At 45.2% G+C, this 22,714-nt stretch overlaps 4 protein-coding genes across 7 annotated transcripts in view; 2 read left to right on the top strand and 2 right to left on the bottom strand.

Annotated features, from left to right (window-relative positions):
• Positions 1-756, bottom strand: part of shot (dystonin-like protein short stop) — a 69,633-nt gene extending 68,877 nt beyond the window's left edge. For both annotated transcript variants that reach the window (XM_017900686.1, XM_017900661.1), the window contains exon 1: positions 431-756. In XM_017900686.1, the coding sequence (XP_017756175.1) occupies positions 431-533 (103 nt within the window). In that variant the 5' untranslated portion in view covers positions 534-756. The remainder of the gene's footprint in view (positions 1-430) is intronic.
• A 2,646-nt stretch (positions 757-3,402) lies between these two features.
• On the bottom strand, positions 3,403-6,278 carry LOC108547968 (Centrosomal protein 89kDa). Its single transcript, XM_017900715.1, has 6 exons — positions 6,158-6,278; positions 5,770-6,049; positions 5,101-5,693; positions 4,522-5,009; positions 4,189-4,441; positions 3,403-4,096 (listed from the first exon to the last, which is right to left on the bottom strand). Exons 1-6 carry the CDS (start codon positions 6,197-6,199, stop codon positions 3,899-3,901), a joined length of 1,854 nt encoding a protein of 617 aa, XP_017756204.1. The 5' UTR covers positions 6,200-6,278; the 3' UTR covers positions 3,403-3,898.
• Positions 6,279-7,680: 1,402 nt separating this feature from the next.
• LOC108547856 (venom serine protease 34) lies at positions 7,681-9,951 on the top strand. The gene is made up of 8 exons (XM_017900556.1): positions 7,681-7,807; positions 8,114-8,334; positions 8,406-8,627; positions 8,713-8,911; positions 8,970-9,170; positions 9,252-9,403; positions 9,494-9,647; positions 9,723-9,951. The coding sequence occupies exons 1-8, from the start codon at positions 7,759-7,761 to the stop codon at positions 9,746-9,748; spliced, it is 1,224 nt and encodes a 407-aa protein (XP_017756045.1). The 5' UTR covers positions 7,681-7,758; the 3' UTR covers positions 9,749-9,951.
• Positions 9,952-11,942: 1,991 nt separating this feature from the next.
• LOC108548081 (sodium- and chloride-dependent transporter XTRP3) lies at positions 11,943-22,642 on the top strand. 3 transcript variants are annotated; one of them, XR_001890247.1, is made up of 13 exons: positions 11,943-14,804; positions 16,840-17,072; positions 17,282-17,302; positions 17,525-17,746; positions 17,920-18,030; positions 18,112-18,353; positions 18,446-18,590; positions 18,676-18,877; positions 18,952-19,111; positions 19,192-19,354; positions 19,440-19,640; positions 20,176-20,243; positions 20,732-20,797. XR_001890247.1 is itself a non-coding variant. In XM_017900857.1 (12 exons), exons 1-12 carry the CDS (start codon positions 14,555-14,557, stop codon positions 20,882-20,884), a joined length of 2,103 nt encoding a protein of 700 aa, XP_017756346.1. In that variant the 3' UTR covers positions 20,885-22,642. The 3 variants fall into 3 exon arrangements, 2 of the variants coding, with proteins under 2 accessions (XP_017756346.1, XP_017756353.1); XM_017900857.1 differs by lacking the exon at positions 20,176-20,243 and having other exon boundaries at positions 14,555-14,804; positions 20,732-22,642; XM_017900864.1 differs by lacking the exons at positions 17,282-17,302; positions 20,176-20,243 and having other exon boundaries at positions 14,555-14,804; positions 20,732-20,884.
• Positions 22,643-22,714: the final 72 nt, after the last annotated feature.

The raw sequence follows: 22,714 nt of genomic DNA on the forward strand, positions 1-22,714 counted from the left end.
AACGGTGACGAGAAACGAGGAGGAAAAGAATACGCGACTGATGGTCGGTATTATAGTTGTTGATTCGGAATGCGAATACACGTTAACGTTCCGGTTGATTACGTATGCGCTCTTGATTATAACGATACTCGTGTTTGTCGTGTGGTAGGAGCACGACGAGCGTCACCGTTGACCAACGTGATCCAGCACGCTCGTTGCGCATAACGATGCCCATTTTACAATTGATCGAATACCGCGTGGGTAATTGCGAACGGTGCTTAAGTTGTTTTGCACGGCTAAATGGGGGATTGCGAAGCGGCCAACTAGCGCGATATATTCTGGAATCGCGCTACGAAGGAAAACGAAAGGCGGAAGGCGAAAGACGGCAAAGAATTCGAGTACGTAATCGGGCTTATGAAAACGGAAACTAGAAACGGCGATTGACACTTACCGGCAATCCGTAAGACGGCTCTGTCAGCAGGATCGAGCTGCAGGATACTCAACGGTTTGTCCTTTACCCATTCTTTCAGGCTTCCGTCCAGCTCGAACTCCATTCTCTACGGCTGTTGATTAGAACTGCTTTTTTTCCTTTTTACACCATATTCGTGCAACTCCTCTCTCGCTCGGCACTGTTTCACAACCACTTGGCAATTTCACAACCGCGACACACGCAGCGCTCTAAAGTATTACGTCGTCTTCGTTCAATAGCGTTCGCGAGGCAACGGCGAATACTGCACCGAACTAAGTCGCCGTGTTATCGACAACGGACAGCTGGCAACTTTGCACGCGATATCAGATACGACATCCTTGTTACTGTTCTCTTCCTATGTAGATCTCGCTGGCCACGTTTTCCTCGCTCCTCTCCTCTCCGCTGCCGGTCTTTATTTCGAAATCGACGCTATTGTCGAGTTGGAAATAGTTTCAAGCGAAGGAAAAGCACGTGGAACTCGAGGCAAGCATGCCGCGCGTTTATTTACCGTACACGACGCTGCTGTAGGGTAGAGTAGCGTACAGCTGCGTAGAAGTGCACCAACTGCACCGGCGGAACGGAAGGAAGAGAGGTGGCAAGGAGACGACGAACAGGGAAAGCGTACGCGTTGCCTGGCGTCCTTTTGACGATACTCGCCGATATACGGCAGTTGCTTGGCCCAGCAACGTAACGTGCTTCCAGCACGCCGATAACCAGGCGATGCTTCGTATCTTCGTCGTCAGCGGCGCTTAGGTCAGATTAGATCTGCCCGAGAACGGTTAGGTTAGGCCCGACCTCGAAGAATTCACGTCGTTGTACGTTTCGCCACCTCTGCCTCGATCCCGAGATTCTTCGGTATTTCACTCGTCAAAATACCATAGCTTCGTTCCACCGCCCTCGCTATCTTCGATATTGTCCCCCTTCCGAAACATTCTATAAATATGAAAAAAGATATTTCTATCTTTCCGCTTCTTTTCGCCTCGAAAATGCTTCACCATCGCCGCGTTGCGCGAAAATGGCCGGCGCTCGGAGCACCCTTAACGACGTACGTGTACTTAGAAGAGAGGGAGAAAACGATATTGCATTAATATTTTAGTAATCGAATTATGAGTCACGACCGCGGGGAAAGTAATGCTTCCTGCCGTATAACGCTTTCTAAGGACGTTCGAAATATCGCAAAATTTCATTGAACGATTCGTTTCGCGTTTAATTTACGCGTTAAATGCGTACTTTACCGGTACGAGCGAGAGACGGAGAGAGAACCGATATAAAGAACCGGAAGCGGATGTGGTAACATATCAAGTCGAACTAATTCTCATGCAGTGTTAAAAAAAATTGAAACATGCATAAATTCTTCGATATATACATCACCGTTCTATTTTCAAACCGGGGTGCTACTTGCTTATTTCTGCTAGAAGTAGGCGATAGCCTTGCGATTTTATCGTTTATTAACAATGTTTCTATCGCTGTTCAAAGTACAATCGTAATTTTTCATTCGAATTACGTGCTTCGATATTTTATTCGTCGAATCCTTCTTCAACTGCAGAATATTTATACGGTTTTATTTATTTGCTCTTCCGTTTCAAATGAAAAAATGCGGATATCCGTTCCATATTCACACCTCAAAAAACTTCAGTTTCCGCGCACGCAACCACGCGAAATAACTTTTCTATTCTTTTTTTCTCCGTTTCTTCTGTGAGTCGAATTTGTCGATTTTTCTAACGCAAAATCGCCGCGAGTACTTTTACACGAATTTCTACCGAATAACCAGACACTCGAAAACATTCTTGTTTCAAAACGTACTCGCTGAATGAAACAAAGGTATATTCTAGCTATTCTCGAGTTAAACCTAACCTAACAGTTGAGAAAACGCAGCGAGCTAGTTACGTTTCAACCAAGTGACACTAAACTCTTTGAGTTTGCGCGTCACAAAGATGTTCACGATATTCTCGATCAACGTTATCGTAAAATTCTAATGTTTCCTATTCATACGTGAAAAATATATGAACAATGTATGATATCGCGAGTCAGCGACATCTGCGAAAGACACTCGTGCAACTAACGAATATAACCGTTTCACCGAAAATAATGTAACGTAACTGTGATTCATTCGAACATATCGGTCCGAATCATGAAACAAACAATCGATTCGACGCAATACAATAAGGACGGCATGATATATTATCTCCTCTTAATCTATCTGAGCTATTAAAAGTACAGAGTCATTGAAATCTTTACAATATTAACGAATCGACAGAATACGAAGGATATGCATTACCGTTCGATCATCTGTCGAGTAAGATGCGAAAGCAGGAAAAATCAATGTTCACCGGTATTCCCCTTGAGTTTCTTTGTCGGCAACGAGACAGCCCGATCCGTAGAATATCCTTTTGTGATTTCTGATACACCTTCCAACGAAAAACACTATGTACTTGTATGCAGAGACATCTCATTATCACTTATCATAGCAATTTTCGCGTTAGAAATTCGACCCGGTTCCTGACGACGCGCCTAGCAGACGACATTTTGCTTTTAACGCACCCGAACTCCGTCGAGAGTCTCCGAACTTTAGCGACACAACTGAATAATCGGCGATTCGCAACGCCGCTCTGTGGCAGCTCCACCACCCTACGTTACGCGAGTGGATGCTAAACAACTTTTTCTTGCTACTACCAGAGGAATTATCTCTGCCTACTTCTTATCCTGGTTTTTCTGTTATTTTTTTTTACTTCCAACGTGTGGTTTTCTTCCTTTCACGTATGTTATGAAAACCATAAAATAATACGCAAAATATACAATCTCTTTCGACAAAGCCTAAATCGATACAAGGAAGGAAAAAGTGGAAAAAGAGGAAGGAATACGAATTTCAAAATATATTTCTTAACATTTCTTGTAATTATAAAAATAACCAATCCTTTGAATCAGTTATACTTAGAAATATCATATTGGTGGGTTATTGAGATGTCAATATCTAAATACTGTCCATCCATTAGGCTTATTATTAAATTCTATAAAAAAAAAACAAAAAACAAAGCTAGAATAGGTATATTTTACATATGAATGAATGGAACGCGCCTGACATCATACCTATAACGGATGACATCAACTTTTCACCGTATGATTAGTAGAGTCTCCACTGCCATCGGCCGTTCATACGGTGGAGGACGGTAGCCTTCGCAGCCACTTGCTTCATTTGATGTCACTGCTAAATAAAGCGACTGACACGGTCGGTAAATACGAGGACGATGTTTCGAGTAGCACCTATTCCATAATTAGATGCTTATTGTGAGATTCGTTGAAAATCAGTTTCAAAGTCCAATCTATTATAAACGATCTTAGCACCGATTTAATAACGTGCCGACGATTTACGAACTTGATTCAAAGATTAAAAATCTCTCTGTCCCGATGTTATAATCGTTCAAATTTTTCATCATTCGTTGATTGAAATACTCATTTTGCCGAATTATCTTGGCCGGAATGTCTTTCTTTTTGCAACTTTTCGATAACGTCTTTCTGTTCTTTAATCACGCCGTTTAACTGATGTATTTTACATTGATAATCATGTTTCATCCGACGCACATGAACTTCTTGCGATTTTATACGTTTCTCCACAGAGTCTACCTGCTGTTTCGTACCTTTTCGAACAATCTGAAATTATATATTATTAGCGGTTTCTTTTTCTTTTTTTTTTTTTTTCGTTTTGTATTAAATTATTAATACCTTCGATATGTGATACATACTTCTAATTGACTTTTTAAGCCTTCCACTCGACTGGTAATGCTTCTACCGAGACGATCCATATTTGCATTGTCTTTTTCCGTTTTGCGTAAAAAAGTGAGTAATTTTTCTCTCTCTGCAACGATTCTCTCATACTCTGAAAATAATTCCTCGCAATAAACAGTTACTTTACTTAATTTCTCCTTCAAAGAATTACGTGAGACACGAGTCGAATAAACAAGAGTTTGCATGTGTTCAACTCTTCGTTGCGTTTGCCTGAAAAAAATCTAAGTATACGTTACGTATGGATAGGATACACGACCACTACACGAAAGAAATATAAATAAGTAACTTACTTTAAGCTTGTTTCAAGGTTATCAACAAGGCCCTTTAAATGATTTCTTTCAGCTATAACCATTATTAGTTGTTTCTCGTTTTCGGGTTGGTTTTCCTCTATACGTTTTATATGATTGCAAAGATTGCGTTTCTCACTTTCATACTGATATTTTAACTCATCCAATAATGTTTTACATTCTTCGATAGCCGAGGTATGAACAACAGTAGGCACTGTTTGTTCTTCTTTACTTTTCAATTTTTCAAATTCTTTGCTCAAAACTTCGTATTTTCCTCGTAGATTGCTCAATTCAGATACCGTAATTGTATGTTCCTTCTTTAACGTTTCGTTGCATTTCAATATTACTTCCATTTTTAATTCGTAAGACGAACGAATATCATTCGTTTCTCTTTTCACATCTGTCGTTTCTTTTTTCAAAATATCGTTTTGTTTTTTTAAAGATGCCGTATTTTCAACCAACTTTTTAATTTCCTTTGCATACCTGTCACACTATACATTTTTTATTACAGCTATTTATACGATAATTAAACACATTTTTCATTTACTTATTCACATTGTCGATACACGTGCAATTATTTACCTCTGATTTTAATTCTTCTACTTCTTTGTGCATAATCTCATTTTCCGTAAGAATTTCTTTACACCTACTACTAAAATCGGCCATTTCCTGTTCGTACATCTGCAAAAGTTCCTGTTTCTCTGATAAATTTTCTTCATAAGCATTCAACAGTGGACCCAACGCGTGAAAATTAATACCTCCCCAATTCCTTGAATCGTACCTTTTTTCATTGGTTTCTGCATGCGCAGAAATATTTTCATGTTTTTGTTCGCCCAATTTGTCCTGATATCTCTCTAATTCGGAATTTAACTGGTAAACAATTGTCTTTAAAAGCGTTATATCTTCATTCGACTGAACCTTTTCTGTTTCGAGCTTTTGATTGTGCTTAATGAGATTAACTTTGGCTTCTTCTAACTCTTGAACCATTTGTAGCAATGCTTCATAATGCGAACATACTCTTTTATACTCTGATTCTCTTTGTTGCAATATATCGCTTAATTTTTGGCATTCTTCTTGAACACTTTTATAACGCCTCTCTAATTTATGATACTCATTAACTACTTTCAACGTGTCCCTTGACACATGTTTATCTCTGGTTCTGGATGAAATTATTCCTAGAATAATAAAGTATAAAATCCTTATTGTTATTCACTTAAATAAAGAAATGATTTTCCACTGTGTATATAATACCTGAATCGGCATCACCTTCATCAAATGATTGCTTTTGAGGATTATTCTCTACGTTTAACTTCCTACTTCTTTCATATTCATACCTTTTACTTCTATTTCTCGAAGCCATTTCGTCTTCGTGATCATTTATATCATTATCAGTCATATAATCCGATGAATATTTATGTAAACTATGAGATTTGGGTGTATGTTTTGTTTTTGAAATACGTCTACGACGATAAATTGGTGTACAAGTGGTATCTTGACTGCTTTTCGTACCTGTTGTTCTACTGCAACTATGCTATTGAATAAACAAAACATTTGAGGTTAGGATTAGATAAAAGACTTACACGATGTATTGTTTTGCTTATAAATAAAATATATAGATTTCAATATTATCAACAATTACTTTCTTTCTTTCTCTTTCAATGTTACCGTCACAACTAGCCATCACTGTAATTTTTTTGCAATTTACGAAAGATAATGTTCAATAATATCATTCGATCAAATCTATTCGAATAATTCAAAACCACGAATAACTGAGCAACTTCGCGCTATAAAAATATCACGACTGATCAAAATAAAATATATACAGATGTATATCACACAACTATATTGCTATGTATTTTTATTAATATTCCAGTTTGTATTCCATTCATTGCTATAGCAACTATCCAATGTTCCGAATTTTCTCATTAGATGGCGCTCAAATCACTTTTACTGCGTTCATTCTTTAATATTTGTCTGCTTATCTGTTAAGATAATTCAAAAGTAATTAAAAACGTTGAAACTGATTACTAGCTTCACTTTCATTGTTTACAACTCAGAATTTTAAAAATCGATAACTTTTTGAACAACCTTCTTCGACTTAGCTGTTATATTGCATCACGTATTACACGCAAGAATTCGCTTTGATATTTATATTACACAATGTAAAACAATTTACTTCATTAAAACATATTAATATAAGCCACCGTTCGAATTTAATATTTTTCCTTCACGACGAGTTCAAAAATAATTATTATTATCGATATTTTACGACTTAATTACAGCAATTAATATTTGATACCTAACGTCCTCGAATACTTAACGTTGTCTATATTTAGGCTATAATTAAAAAAGAAAAGAGATACTAATAAAAAATGTTACAAGGGAAATGTTTTTCGTTAAATAGCTGTTTTCTCCTATTATATTAATATTATCAACTTTTCGACGTTTATCTGCAATTTCGTGAAAATTGTTTTTCTATTAAATATCGATATTCAAAAAAAAATAAAAAAAAAAAAAAAAAAAAGGAAGAAAATTTGCGACGTATTTTGCAAGTACTCTTCTAACCTTACATACTGTATCATAAGAAAAAGGAGTATAATTTATATCTCCCGATAAAAGAGCGATAGTTTATTTTTTAATATTAATTCTTATACGATCAATTGTCAATTCGCAAAATAAACTTGTATACAACCGCACTTAGCAATAAATCAATTCGACAGGATAAACGTCCGCATAACTTTCATATAAATCAAAGAAATATATGTAACGAATTATATGCTAAAAATGTCACGTAAAAATAAATTGATTTTTATCGGTCCATAAGTTATTGATATTGAATTCGGCTCGCACGGCATTTCGTGTAATTTCCAATTAAGACTACGATATCAATATCTACGATCTAATATACTTTCGTATTAATATCGATCGAAGCGATTATTCGGACAAAGATTAGGAAAAGACCCTTGAACACCTTGAAAACGTGCGAGTATCAACATTGAGGAATTTTGTTTGTGGCGGTTGCGAAAGCATTAAATAGTTGTCGTAAAATCGCTTTTATTCTCGAGGTTGCAACTGCTTCTGATAAGAGCACATGATAATTTGCGCGAAATTACCCTTTGCTTTAAGCCGACTTCGCGATGAGGATAAAAACGGAATGCGTGCCAACGCGGGTAGATGGTTGCAGTTGTGCTCGCGAAATTTCCGTTTCTGTCACGTAGCTGATCCATAATCGAGAGTATCATGGTTTCCGTAAATAATGACTCCGTGCTGTACGGTGTTATAACGAAAGGTACACACAGTGAATATATTCGTTGAAAGAAATTTCGAGCCAGGAATTACGCAGTTCGTAAATTTGTGCTTCGTATCGTACGCAATCGGCATTGTATCAAACGACAGTTAATTATCTCGCGACGCGCAGAAAAGAAATCAATTTGTAGATTATATCGTAGTAATTACTCGATTTACATCAGGTGGCAGGATTAAAATAGAAATTTATGTACACATCCCCGATACATGCTCCACCCTGTAAATAAACCTATCAACGTATTTTTCCTTCCCCGATTATTCACGAAGAGGATTTTCCTTCACGTTGCAGCGGCATTGCTGTCATTTTTGGTGCTTTTAAGTTTGGCCCAGTCGAACGAGACCCGGTTTCAGCAGAACTGTGATTATTACCAAGAACTAGCTCCCGACACGACGTATTTTATTTACAACCCCGAGTACCCAAATAGGTATCGGGGGTTTCGATCGTGCAAGTGGACCATCGAAACTAACTATCGAGTTAACTTGACCTGCAACCCGTTTCACATACCATGGGTAAGATAATGTTTTTATCGCGTTATCTATCGTTGAGCAGGATCGATAATGCAGAACGATTTTTCCGATAGAGTCAGAATTGTACACAAGACCGATTATCCGTGCAAGTCAATTCTAGAACCACGCATCAATACTGCGGGGATGGAGTGTTCAACGTGTTATCGGAATCAAACAAGATGGTCGTAACGCTCAAGTCACCATTTTGGTCGAAGGGTGGTGAATTCATCTGCGCGGCGCAGGCAGTAAACAGTCGTCAGGAATCCGAAAACTGTGAATGCGGAAGGAAGAATCCCGTAAGTTTGCGCAACGTCATCGCAATCTCCACATCTAGGGAAATCGTTTCGAATAAATAGGGCCCTTTGTCGACTGTCCTCATAGACTAGGATCGTCGGCGGAGTCGATGCCGGAGTGAACGAATTCCCTATGATGGCTGGAATCGTAGACGTGGTACTGCGAAGGGTGTTCTGCGGAAGTACCCTAATAGCGAAGAAATACGTAGTGACAGCGGCACATTGCCTATTGAACAAAGAAGTTTCGATTTTGGGTATTTTACTTGGCGAACACGACGTGAGCACAGGTGAGTATCAGCGAGTATCGCCATTTCGCGATGTAGCTAAGGCAGTTTTGACATTTAGGGATGGAGACGAATGCCACGGCGTTGTATCGCGTAGTGCAAGCCATTAGTCATCCTAATTACATACAAGGAACGCCTGGAAACGACATCGCTCTGTTGAAATCGGAGACGGATATGATATACAGCAACGAGGTTGGGCCTGCTTGCCTACCTTTTCAACACGCAGCCGACTCTTTCGGCGGCAGCGAAGTTCAGATACTGGGTTAGTGACACGAGAAGATTGCGTAACGCGTAACCTTGCGTTAATATTCACCATTTTGATTGTCTTAACCACCGTTATTAGGTTGGGGATCGACCGACTTTGGTAGTCCAACCTCCGACGTTTTGCAAAAAGTCACTCTGTATGTGCTGACGAACCTCCAATGTTCCAAGCGTATCGCGAATATATCGCCGCAAGAAATTTGTACATACGGCGAAGGGAAAGACGCGTGTCAGGTAAGGTACCCGCGAAATCGCGGAAGAATCAAATCGATTAAACAAATGTCCCACGCAACGATATCACCGAAATGTTTGTTCGACAAACAGATGGACAGCGGCGGACCGGTTCTATGGGAAAATCCTATGACCAAGAGACTAACGCTGATAGGGATCGTATCCAGAGGGATAGGTTGCGCGGTAGACAGCGGTATAAACACCAAAGTTGGTTCTTACATAGATTGGATTACGAGTGTAACCTTAGGTACGAACTCGCGATACTTACCACGCGGCTGAAATGGTAAGAGTTACGTTCACCCGAGTAATTTTGCCGTTTCAGACGAGACATATTGCATCGTCGAATGAAACAGCGCAGCTCATCGATTCGACTGGATTCGACTCGATTCGACACAATACAGATAGCGGGGCTCATCGCATCGTTAATTTCGCTGATAACGCATCTTACGCTCTTATCGAGCAAATTCCCTGATTTTATAGGTTTAAAACCTTTCCAAGGATAGGATAAAAATATCGGCGGAATAATCGTCGCATGGATATTTCCCGATTAATGCCCGCCAATCAATTTCGTCGAGTTTGGAGACGATGAAAGCGGATTATAATTCACGAATGACACATCTATGTTCCTGCAAATACACACGTACACTCGATATTTTCTCGCCTTTTCTGCGTCTGTTCCTCGCCCTCTGCTCCTCTGCCTACGCTAATATTATTTGATGTTTACGTAAGAACGCTGGAACAGCGACGCCGGAGCGTCTCTGTCTCTCGTAACGGCCGAATCGATCGTAAAACCGATTCTATTCATACGAAACCTATTTTTATCGAGATTGTAGACGGAATAGGTAGAATCATCGAGCGAGATTTCCAGCGACGTCAAACGACTCGCGTTGCACGCGGTTTGCCCGTAACGCGGAAAGACAAACGTCGCGGCGCCCGGCTAAACCGTAGGTACATAGACGCACGAGTACGAGCATATCGGGATCATGGGGATGACGAAAGTCGCGTGTTTGCAGGAGGCACTGCCGATCGCGAGCGGGCGTATCAATCGGCGGACCTGCTCGGTGTCGAGACAAATTTTCATGCGCGGTAACTAGGCTTACGCAATGCCATCTACTCTCTGGTATATACCTACGCGATGATGAGAGAAAATCGCCGAGGTAATGCCGCCACGCGACGTCCCTTCCGCGAATATCGCCGCGTCGTCCTTTGGACGCGGCAGCATTCCGCTGCACGTAGATGATTGGAAATTAGCTGCGCGTAAACAATGTCTCATTATTAATAAGTTGGTGAATGAGGATGTGACGTGAGACACTTTACGAGAGGGTATGCCCAACAGCGAGACCGGTTACAAAGAACCGGAGCAAATATAATCGCTTCTGTTTACCTGTGGCACACAAGAGGTAGCAAACGCGCACTCGGGGAGGAAGAAGACGAAATTGATTTAAAAGTCCGTTCAACGAGGAATCGTTTTAGACACAGTCTGCTCGCCAAGGTTTCTCGGTTCACTATAAATAGACGACAAGAAAGGGGGAATTAATCGGGCAAGCCGAACGGTAATTCGTGTCGCAATTGCGCACGATCGCGCAAAATCAGTCATATCGCCGTCCACGGGAGATATTTATTAAACAAATTGATTTCTTCGTCGTGCCACGGCATGATCTGCCCTTGACACGGTTATCGAGTCGATGATAGTCCTCGTAAATGGGTATCCCCGTCGTCTTTACACGAGTACCTGCAGGCGGCTTATGAAAATCCCGTGCCAGTCCCCGTGACACGCGATATCCGTGCAACGACGATTTTCTAGCATTATCGACGACCGGTGGGAGAAACGCGGATTAACCATTTCCCCAGGAGAATCGTCCGGGATCGATCAGACGAGGCTCGAGGACCTTTTAGCGGAGAGACCGCGCGCGGTAACCAAAACGGCAAGCGGCAATGGGGCAGCGAACCTGTGCGAAAAACGAAATACGAAATGTGCAAACGGAGCCAAAGGGGTCACCAAGCCCGCTGGGTAAACACCGTATTTGTTTTTACGGAAAGAAGTTGCGAGCCACGCGTTTGGGGCGATTACTGCGCCGGATTTCTGGTGCCTCTACCTCGAGGCACGATCTCGCCTATCGTACAACCGCCTGACCTTAGCTAACGATCACAGGGAACCTCGGGGGAGCTAGGCACGGAGGGTCGAAGGTCAGTAAAAGCGCAAAGCCCGGTGGCCGGTCGATTAGAGTTGGAAACACGACGGTGGAAAGTAGGGAAAAAATAAGGCGAATTCTATTTGCAAAGACGCGAGGAAAGTGGAGATCGCGGACCAATCGAGGCGAACGAAAATGGCGGGGATTGGCTGAGACGAAGATCGATGTGCAACGAGGCGCGCGCGCGCGCTCGCGCTCTCGCGCGAACCTCGCTGCCCTCCCCGAGGGGGTGCACGGGACGTAACGTTGACCAAAAACACGGCGGTGAGGACAGGGTGAAGAGGGAATTCCGTCCTCGTCGGGTGTGCGATATACAGGGTTGACGGAGGGATACAGAGGGATAGATCAGTTGGAACGCGTTTCTCCCTTCTTGCACGGTCCTCTAGCGATTTTCTCGCCCCGTGGAAGTCGGCCAGTGGAAACTCGGCCGTTGCTGATACACGTCGAACAGGTCTAGTTCGTGGGGAAGCGCGCAGAGTCGACAGTTGGGAGTCGGAACAGCGTGGCCGTACAGCGTATGCGCCATATGTACATAATTACCACGGCCAATCGGGGATTGAAAGCGGTGCAAAGCTTTGTCGTAGCGTCGAAGCTCCAGGGTCTGCTTCGTCCCGTTGGTTCCCTCGCGTGCGTGCGTTAGCGCGCGCGCACACACAGCCGCGCAACGGTGGTTCAGTTGGTTATTGACGTTCATGTGCACGGGGCGCGTTGCTAGAGTCTCTTCAGCCACAGCAGCTCGAAAGTCGAGAGAAGAACGGAAAGAATTGGCGCGGGCTGCAGCGGTGCAGGAGAAGCTAGAGGTGCCGGAGATAGACGGAAGGAGAAGATACCGAAGGCCTGTACCAGCGTGTGGCCGGAGGAAGGGAAAAAGGAACGTGCGCGATCGGCGGGCAGAGAAAAATAGCAGCCGGGTTTGCCGCGAGGAGGGAGGAACCGAACTACATGGCTCCGAAAATTCTTCCTTCTTTTCGCCGTCCACGCATCTGCGATCCACGTTCGTACGAGCACCACCACCGGTTCACTCAGCGGACCGCTGGATCGAAATAATTCGAAATCCGATTCGAGTTCGGTCAGTTCCGCGAGCCTTGTCGGGAAAAGAAGAGGAGTGCGATCCAACAGCGGCGGCCTGCTGGTCGGTGTTACGCGTCCCCTCTAACGCATCTTGAACGATATACGCTCGAGAGCATAGGAACGACTGTGACAACGAGCTGAAAGAGAGAAAGAGAGAAAGAGAGAAAGAGAGAGAGAGAGAGAGGGAGAGAGGGAGAGAAGGAGCGTGTGCGCGAGAAAAGAGAAGCATGACCGCGATGCAAACGGTGCTGCCGATTGTAGTAAATCGTCGTTAATATTTTCTACGGTTCTCGAACTGCACGCTGCACCGTGAAGCTTATGTCACACGCAGTCGAAAGGGACACCAGCATCCACGGAAGACGAAAGCGGAGAAAACCGAGAGAGGAACAGCGTCACGCTGTGAAAAGAGAGAGGACGGAAGAAAATCGGGGGCATGTTCCAGGACAATAATCGTGTGCCAGCAACGTGAAACCGTGAGCTTCCTTCGACCCCTTCGACGCGTTCAAGTGATTCTCCTGTGCCTGTAACCCGCGGTCGTGATCTCTCGCGAGCATCGATGCTTCGTTTTCGTACCAAGGGTGGTAAACCGATGTTCACTCTCGTACGAACAAAAGTCCTCTCGACAACGGTCGTCGTACACACATCCTCCTTCGATCATCCCCTTATCCCCTTCGTTTCTTCTGGCTCGTATCGCAATTCGCGTTCGCCGTGTTTGTTTCGATTCCTCTGTCGTTGACTCCTCCTTTGCCAGTGTCGTTTCGACAGAAACCAGGGAATCGTTCCAGCGAGATCGGCTGGAAATCCAAGGGAGAAATTCCCTCCGACCTACGACGATTCTCTCTCCCTCGTACACGACCCACGCCGTATCGATTATACTCGCCGCTCGAGACAGATATCCGAATCGTTGATTTTCAGCCTTGCATCGCGACGCGTTCATTCGCGCGTAATCCTCGCGTAAATTCCGTCGAAATTAACGCAATCTTTTCGAGTCGTCGGCAACATTCTTCCTGCGTGTTTCGCAACGAGCTCGTCGCGAACCACGAGCCTCCGCTTCCGTCGCGTTAACGCGATAATTTCACCGATCGATGCTGAAGAGCCACGCGATTTTTTACAACGTTAAGCAGGGTAAGGCGAACAGGGAAAAGAGGAAGAACGCCCCGCGTGTCTGTGCCATCCGCTGCTCGCGTAGTGGAGCAGCCAGCGTCCGCGTGGCAGCTCCGTTTCGACCAACGACCGCGCGTTCTTCGTGCTAGGCATGCCTTCCTCGTTGCCCTGAGCAATTTTTTCTACTCGCCGAAGTAAGCTTATCCGAGATAACGGTATTCGAGAGAAAACGAAGAAAAAGAAAAAAAAAAGAATAAAGGATAATAATAGCAAAAAAAGAAAAAAAAAAGAAAAAAAAGTATTCTTATAGTTAAACGTAACGATTAAGATCCTTGTTGGGCCTTTTGTTGAACTGCCGTCGCCGTTCTCGTCCTCGTCTTCGTCGTCGGCGTCGTTGACACTGCGTCGTTAACGTCGTCGTCGTTTGTTGTTATTGTTACACTGTTGTTGCTCTCGATAGCAGCCACTCGTTGCTGCCATTATCCGTTTCCCTCGTCTCCGTCGCCAGTAATCTCGTGGCCGTGGTGATTTTTTCGTGACACGTCTGTACGCTCTTTACACGTGTCCCGTCCCGGTTTACCCCGAACGGTGCTGGTCCATCGAGTCTCGCCTCTCGATAAACGCGTGGAACGACAAAAGGCAGGAAAGAAGGGGAAGAAAGAATAAGAATAAGGCTCTCGTTGCCGAGTAGAACAGGCAATAGGAACGAGCGGCCGTGAAAGGGAGCGGAAAGCACAGGCGGAAGTTGGATTATTCGTATTTGGAACAAGGGACCCCGAGGTGAAGCATGGTAGTCAAGAACGAGAGTACGAGAAATGGGCATGAGCTGGCTCCGTTGAACGAGGAACGTCAGGCAGGCCAGAACGTGACAATCGTGGTAACCGGAAGCCAAAATGCTGCTGGCAGTCAAGAAACCAAGGAGGAGAACAGAGCGGAATGGAGCGGCAAGATGCAATTTTTCCTCAGTATTATCGGTTACAGCGTGGGACTCGGGAATATCTGGAGATTCCCTTACCTGTGCCAACAGAACGGAGGAGGTAAGTAACATTCGCCACGAGAGGTTTCGTAATCCTCTAAATTTCATCTTTGTCGTCTCTCCCCTATAAAACGGAGATAGAAAACACGAAGGGGATAAAAGGGTAAGAGGCAAGACGCGATATCGAGGATATAGCCTCGGTCTTGAACCGTTAAATCGTGCTCGATTCTCCACGAAAAACGTTCTCTAAAACGAAGATAGACCGAAAGCAGCCAGAGTCGAGCGGCCACCGTAAAACGCAACGTTAAACGTTATTTTCGGTCACACTATTCGACCAACAGCCCCCGTCGTATGCCGTCCGCTTAAAAATATATATCTTCCGAGCGTTTCGCGTATCTTCGAAATACTAACGAGGACGTCGCGAAGGCCTGATCCGTGCGCGTCGTCCACGAATTTCACTCGTCGCGACGCTTCGCGCCTCGCGTGCCCCTCTCCTCCCCGTTCCCAAAAATCCACACACCGGGACGAGATAGCCGGGGAAACTCGAATCAAATCCTATAAAATTCGCCCTTGAACCCTCCGTTTTCGATCCACGATCTTTCTATCCACGACCTATACCCCGACCGGCGTAACTCGATTACATTCCGATGCAAACGGAACGGAAATACGCGTATCGCGAAGGCAGACGTTGCTGGCCTACGTGGGTGGGTGCGCGAGCAAGGGTGGCGGGTGAACCGCGAATGAAATCACGACGGCAGGCGTTACGTCACAGAAACGTGGTTTACGCGGCCGTTAAATCGGACGCCCCCACGAATTTCGTCGCGGAAGTTTCCATCGGGAATTGCGAACGTCGACGAGCCAAGACTCGGTGAACAGGGGAGGGAAAAAGAGAGAGGGAGAGAGAGAGAGAGAGGGAGAGAGAGAGAGAGAGAGAGTTGTATTGCGCAGAACGCGAGAAACGTACGCGAGGAACGAACGCGAGTTTCCTTCAGCAGACTGGCTAGGTCAGCGATTCGCGGTAACGATTCGCGGGGCACGCGATATATGCCGCTGTACCGAAAACGAGCCAGGTCCTTCTCGATTTTCAATGGAAATTTCCACGAGCCGCGATACGACACCGACGTCGAGGTCGCCGTTCAGCCTGACGCCGACGTCCGACGCGCGTCGATCGATTTTTAACGTTCTATCGGCGAACACGTAACAATTTCGCATCCGCAACCGCTCTATCGGTCGCCCCTTCCTCCCTCTTGCCCCGTTCACGAGCCTCTTCAAACAGCTTCTGCGAAAGGGAAACCGCGATTTTCAGACATCCCTTCGCCTTTCGTTCCACGGCTTTTTGTTCTCGCTTTTTGTCGTCGCTCTTTATTCCCGCGACGCGGTGCGAGTTGGCCGCGAAGGGTACGTTCGCCAAGAGGAGCCTGCGAATCGATAGCGCGAAAGCGGCGGCGCGATACGACGGGACGATGCGAGTGGAACGAGGAATTTTGCTCGGACGATTTGCGGAAAAAATCGAGAAAATCGCACGGCGGAATCTCGTGCTTCGAACTCGCAACGAGCAGCTTTCCGCGTACGCGGACACGCGTAATCGCGGCAATATCGCGCGCAGCGTGACAGGATTTGTCAATAGTCGGCGGTGTAATGACGTTGGCGAAATACTTTGGACGGAATTAACGAAGGAGAAGGAAAGAGAGGAAAAAATGAGAAAGAATGCCGGGACGAGATCGAACGTGTAACCTACGTAATGCACGTTCGTACACGTCACTCGATCAATACCGAACCAGACACTCCGGCTGCGGCTGTCTCGAACTAGACTACCGCGAAAAAAAAGGGGAACGAAGAATATTCTGTAAGCAGGGACACGGCCAGGCCTGCCAAATGGGAGAGATTAAAAGAGAACGGTTATGGCATTCATTCCTGTAATAAGGGGTCAGTTGAACAAGAGAGGCTATGGGGTTGGGAAGGGGTCTAACGAAGGATATTATTTTACCGGGAGAGAGAGAGAGAGGGAGAGTAGGAAGAATGCGTATCTCGTTTTAGAGAGCGAGAAAAGAAAATAGCCGGGGGTAAAAACATGTTATGCACGGGACGCTTTTCAGGTGCCTTTCTCATCCCCTTTTTCGTGATGCTAATCCTAGAGGGAGTACCCCTCTTTTTAATCGAGCTGGGTCTCGGTCAACGAATGCGACAGGGTGCCCTTGGTGTATGGAACACGATACATCCATGGCTAGGCGGTATAGGAATAGCATCTTGCATCGTCACCTTCTTCGTAGCGCTTTATTACAACGTCATCATTACCTGGTGCTTCTATTATCTTTTCAATTCGCTCGAGGTGAGTCCTTTCGTTTTCCGATGACCGATCGATACGATCGATACCGTGGCCGTTGTTATTCCGCCGATCGAGAACGTGCTTCTTACCAACGATTATGGCGTTTAATTGATCGATGGAATATCGCGGGAAATGTAACGGCTGGGAATAGAACGGTTTCACGATCGTTCGACTAACCTGTGCGATTTATGTTTCATGCCGCGCTCGATTAGGCCGTCACGATTAAGTTCGGCGTAAGTACCTGTCGATTTCAATTTTCCTTTGCAAACGCCAGTCAGGCGAGAAATCATATCGGACAAAATGGCACGCGCGTCGCGCATGATGTAGTCTTCGATCCTAGACGTTAGACGCTTTTACACGCGTGTCGTATATCCGCTGCTTCGCGTTCCACGCGAATTTCAAGCTTTTTTTTTTTTCCATGAAATTTTCACGCCGAACGATTTCGCGATTTAAAGGAACCGTTACCATGGGCGCAATGTCCAGAGGTTGATGGCAAGCCAGTCGAGGAATGCGTGAAGAGTTCGGAAACTGCCTATTTTTGGTACAGAACCACGTTGGACGCGGCACCGTCGATCCAAGAAGGGCAGAGTCTCAAGTGGTGGATCGTCCTTTGTCTACTCTTGAGTTGGATCGTCGTCTTCTTTATCGTGATGAAGGGAATACAATCATCGGGAAAGGTAAGGACGCGTCGAGTGTTTTAATTGGTTTTTCTTTTCCCCGCCGGTGCTCGTTTACTTTCCCTTCGAACTGCCGCCTCCTCCGACATCCCCGTTTCCGCCCCCTGTCCCCCGAGTAAACGCGAAAGTCAGATATACTGTGTCAACCACTTATGTTTCTGCTTGATTTAAAGGTGGTATATTTTACATCCATGTTCCCGTATTTGGTGCTTACTATCTTTTTTATTCGTGGAATAACGTTAAAAGGTGCCAGCGCTGGATTGGCCCACATGTACACGCCAAAGGTAATTCATTTTCTCAGTCCACGCGATTGTCACGCGTCGTTTTCATCCTTCTTCCTCATGTTTCTATTCTTCCCCTGACAGATCGAGAAACTGTTAGAGCCGATGGTCTGGCTCGACGCAGCGACGCAGGTTTTTTACAGTTTCGGACTAGCGTTTGGTTCCTTGATCGCGTTCGGTTCGTACAACACTCCGGACAACAACTGCGTCCGGGACGTGATCCTGGTCAGCGGTTGTAACGCCTTCACCGCTATTTACGCGAGTGTCGTGATATTCGCCATTCTAGGCTTTAAGGCGATGACAAACGTCGATAAGTGCCTCGCGAGGTAAACAGATTTTTCCGCTTGCGTTCCGTCGAAATCCAACAAAGAGACCAGCTCCACCGTTAACGATCGTCCAACCCGTTTCCCTGTTCCAGTAACAAAGACTTACTATTTCAAAATGGACTCATAACGCATGAGAACATCACCATGGACGAGTACGAACAAGCTTTAAGTACCTTGGACACGGCCGCGTTGAACTTCACACTGAAAACGTGCAGTCTCAGCGAGCAATTAGACAACGTAATTGTCCAACGTTATTTCGCGTCTTATTTCCCATTTATTCTCGTCTTTTCGTCCTTGTTAAAAATCGATCGCTCGTCGCCAGGCCGCCGAGGGAACAGGGTTGGCTTTCATTGTCTTCACGCAGGCGATAGTCGAGCTGCCCGGTGCCCCGTTTTGGTCCTGCATCTTCTTCCTCATGCTTCTAGCACTCGGCCTGGGCTCCCAGATCGGTATACTAGAAGGCATGCTGTGCGTGATCTTCGACATAGATCTGTTCAAGAGAATAAAGAAGCAATACATGACAGGTACGAGATCGTCGTGGTTCTCATCTTTTCGTCGATCTTTACGGGGACTTTAAACCGATCGTTTCATTCCTCAGGAGTGGTCTGCACGGTCTGCTTCTTCGTCGGTTTGATATTCTGCACCGGCGCGGGAGAATACTGGCTCAAGATGTTCGACAGCTTCGCCGGTACCATCGGTCTCGTGATGGTCGCGCTCATGGAAATGGTGTCCGTCATCTTCATCTACGGCCACGAAAAGTAGGCTGGAATATTTTCTAGAATATTTTCTGCAGCTTGCCTCTCCTTCCACGTGGAGTATAAGCAAATTTCTTCCCCAGATTCACGAAAGACATCGAGGAAATGACGGGATACAGACCTGGGACGTACTGGCAATTTACCTGGCGATTTCTCGCCCCTATAATCATGGTCTGCATTCTCGTCTCCAGTATAGCGTCCATGTTCATCAAAAAGCCTCAATATTCTGCGTGGGACGCGTCACAGGTAAGGAGGGATTTGCGCGTTCGATATTTCACTATCTAATTTTTTAACATCGCCCCTCCACCATGTTTCTCTTCGTTCGTTCCAGGGTATAGCTGTGCCCACCGCATACCCCAGCTGGGTATTGGCCATAGCGGTTGTCATCATTTTCGCGGGCATCGCGCCAATACCGATCGTATTCCTTTTGAGGCGGTTCCAATGCGTCAAGCTGGATGTTGATATCCATCAAGGCAGCATACGACGCATCGACACCACGGTTTCTACCAAGGAGATGATGGGCGACGTCGATGTGAGTAGATCCTGAGATTCTCCGATCGCGATGAGCTCGTTTCACCTTAATCGATCGCGTCCCCTTCATCCTCCCCGTCATTCTCTATTCTACTCTACATCTCGACACACGCATTTGCATCTGTGTGCTTCTCTTATCTACATTCTCTATAGCTTCTTGAACGTTCACCAATGTGACTACCGTACATTCGAACAATGTGCTCGATAAATCAAACGACACTGTCTCTATTCGGAGCTGAGGAGATCGCCTAGCCTTTGCTATTCACACGATCAATCTCATTCGTCTCTCTGATTCGTCGACTCGTTGTTATCACCAATCGCATCTGTGGATAAAACACGCGGGGCACGTTCATATATGCTTGTTTAGACAACGTAGAGAGGTAGTCACCATAACAGAGGGCGACTTAATTGGCGCACCAAGAGGCGCGCATATGGTTATCGTCGCGGGTGCGAATCAGGGGAGAGGAATTAAAGTGCTCAAGGTGCGTCGATTAAGCCTGGACGAGCATTAAGATTTACGTTGGACGTACCTGCAGTTATAGGGAAGCGTCCGTTCTGTGTGCGGTAACGTCGATTAATCGCTTCTTCCATAGCTACCTTACACGTGAGTCCGTAGTATACTACCGTTTATGGAATGCTCTTAGCTTAATTTTACGCGCTTTGCACCCTCGTTTCCGTCTTTTTTTCTCCTTCTTTTTGTTCCGCCGGGATAATGATCGTCGAGCACGAGATGGGAATCGGAGGGAACACGGATGGCGCCTTGTCTTCGGCTTTTGAATCTTTTAAGTCTTAGCGAACCGACGATTCTTAGACGTCGTACGAAGATCGGCATGTTGTCTGTGAAATGAATATGAAAAAAAAAAAAAAAAATAATAAAGAAAAGAGCGATATGTAAATGCCGAAGCTCACCAAGGGAGCTTTTTCTCGCTTGTTATTTCACTGGCACCGCACTTTCACTGATAAAGATCACGCGCTGGCTGGCCTATGTTACTTACAAACGATCACGCATAGCCTTAGCTGCGATTGTTCGTTCACGACTCGTTGGCGAACCAAGGGCCGCAAGTGGTTAAAGGGAACGATTTGGATTTTCAGTTGGACGAGTACCACGATCGTCTCGAGGACTTTCCCGAGGAGGACGAAGACGTGAATAGCGACGACGACAATAACAGCGCACCGCCCATAACGAAGATCGTGCCCAACAAGCTTCAGGGTAAACCCTTCAAAATGGAAGTGATGGACTTTTAAAAAGAAGCGAGTGTCGCGTGTCGCGATGTCCTCTGTCGCAACGTTTCTTCTTACGAACAGAGCAGGGAAAGAAGGATAATTGAACACTTGTCCCTTTCGAATTTCGGTTCCCGGGAGACGCGTAAAACGATACGAATTGCAGGTCCGAATCGAGACACGAGAGAACTGGACGATCGGTGCTTTTCAACAGCAATACTTAACTTCCGTCGAACCTGTGACGCGGGAATTAGCGTGTACAAAGCAAATAAGAAACAGAGAAGCGAAGAAAACACAGAAAAATACTCGGCGTTACAGACATGTACATGGTAAAAAAAGAAGGAGAGACAGAGAGAAAGAGAGACCGATTTTAATCGCACTCGAAATCGTTTCGTCGCGCCTCCGCTCGCTTTATAAGTTCGGTTGCTTAGTTTTTATGGAGACCTAAATCATTTTCAACGGCCTGAACGTTATCGTATAATGATCTGTTACAATTCGGTTATTTCGTTCGATCGCAGATAAAATCGGCATTGCGAAGCAAGCAAAACAAAATGGCGGAGAAAAAGGATAGAAAATTGCAAAATTACTCGCGAAACCCTGAAGACGGCATTGTGTTAAAAACCAAATAGATTTCCATCGCGAAGAAACGAATCGCGTTGATATTAGTCTCCCCCGTTCGCGATTATAGAGAGAGTGCCGTCTGCTTTTACATTTCAACCGAAGGATCTGCCGACCGACCATCGGAGTCACCCTTATCGATGATAAGTTGTCACGAATCAGCCGTATGTTCTAACGAAGGCACGTCCAATTGAAAATGAAACGAAACGTTCGCGTTCGTACGCGCGAACGATCGTTCGTTTCTCCATTCCCGATGGATTTCTTAGACGATGCCTACGTTCCTATTGCTTCCAAACCTCAGGGGTGAGAACGAGACGAGAGGAAAAAGATCAAAAGAAAAGTTGCAAATGCGGAAAGCAAACTAGAGATTATACACCTACTCGTCTAAATAGTGCCGTACGAGTAGGACATAGCGTATAGACGGTATCTCTTCGCCGCGAGTTTCGTAATACTTCCGACTCGCTAGAAACCCGTTTACTTAAGGCAGAGATAGACCGCGAAATTCCGTCAGATTTAGATTTCTCCGAGGCAGGAATGTCGCGACCGGGTCGAAGAATCTTTTAGGGCCGTACTTAACAAACAGGGGCGAAGAAAAGCGACGGGAAAGGAAAGGCAAGAAAATAGGGAAAGGGGAAGAACCACGAAGCGGAAATGTCGCGATGATTCGAGTCTTCGTCCAAAGTTTAATCCGTTGCGAGTTCGACAAGGTCGATGTCGATTACGCGATCGTATCTTGGCAGATCGGAAGCTAGCTATCAAGTGGAGCACACGTACGCTCACACGGTTATTCGCGCCTATCGCTGATTCGCTCGTTTCCGCTTTGCTGTCAAGACCGATCGCGTCATCGACGCGCAAAATCAAATATCCAGGAAACGTAAGGGCGGTTATCTTTCCGTCGGGCGATACACGTTCGCTTGATGAGATCAGTACCTGGCTCGAGAACATCGATAGCAATGCTAAGAGAAAAAGAGAATACCGGATACCACTGTTCATCGCGTTGCGCCGGCGATGCTCGAAATGCTATATTTTTGGCAGCGCGAGTGCTCAGATCTACCCCACGAAAGGGGTGTTACCCCGCTCCTTTTTTCCCTTCTTTCCGTTCTTCTGTTTTTTTTTTTTCCTTTTTTTTCCTTTTTCCACTTGACACACCGGAGCATGATCGCTGCTGCGTTCGTAGACATTTAAATATAGATCGTACATAGGGTATATTGTATACACAAATATCCAAGACGTTTA

This window comes from Eufriesea mexicana, unplaced genomic scaffold (genome assembly GCF_001483705.2).
Source record: "Eufriesea mexicana isolate 0111107269 unplaced genomic scaffold, ASM148370v2 scaffold474474835, whole genome shotgun sequence".
NCBI lineage: Eukaryota > Metazoa > Arthropoda > Insecta > Hymenoptera > Apidae > Eufriesea > Eufriesea mexicana.

Coding starts and splice junctions, on each gene's coding strand:
- LOC108547856 (XM_017900556.1), top strand. CDS start 7,759: ATGGTTTCCGTAAATAATGACTCCGTGCTGTACGGTGTTATAACGAAA. Junction 7,808..8,113: donor GTACGGTGTTATAACGAAAG/GTACACACAGTG, acceptor TTCACGTTGCAG/CGGCATTGCTGTCATTTTTG. Junction 8,335..8,405: donor ACCCGTTTCACATACCATGG/GTAAGATAATGT, acceptor TTTTTCCGATAG/AGTCAGAATTGTACACAAGA.
- LOC108547968 (XM_017900715.1), bottom strand. CDS start 6,199: ATGGCTAGTTGTGACGGTAACATTGAAAGAGAAAGAAAGAAA. Junction 5,010..5,100: donor TAGAAGAATTAAAATCAGAG/GTAAATAATTGC, acceptor AAAAATGTATAG/TGTGACAGGTATGCAAAGGA. Junction 4,442..4,521: donor AACCTTGAAACAAGCTTAAA/GTAAGTTACTTA, acceptor GATTTTTTTCAG/GCAAACGCAACGAAGAGTTG.
- LOC108548081 (XM_017900857.1), top strand. CDS start 14,555: ATGGTAGTCAAGAACGAGAGTACGAGAAATGGGCATGAGCTGGCTCCG. Junction 14,805..16,839: donor GTGCCAACAGAACGGAGGAG/GTAAGTAACATT, acceptor GACGCTTTTCAG/GTGCCTTTCTCATCCCCTTT. Junction 17,303..17,524: donor CCGTCACGATTAAGTTCGGC/GTAAGTACCTGT, acceptor CGCGATTTAAAG/GAACCGTTACCATGGGCGCA.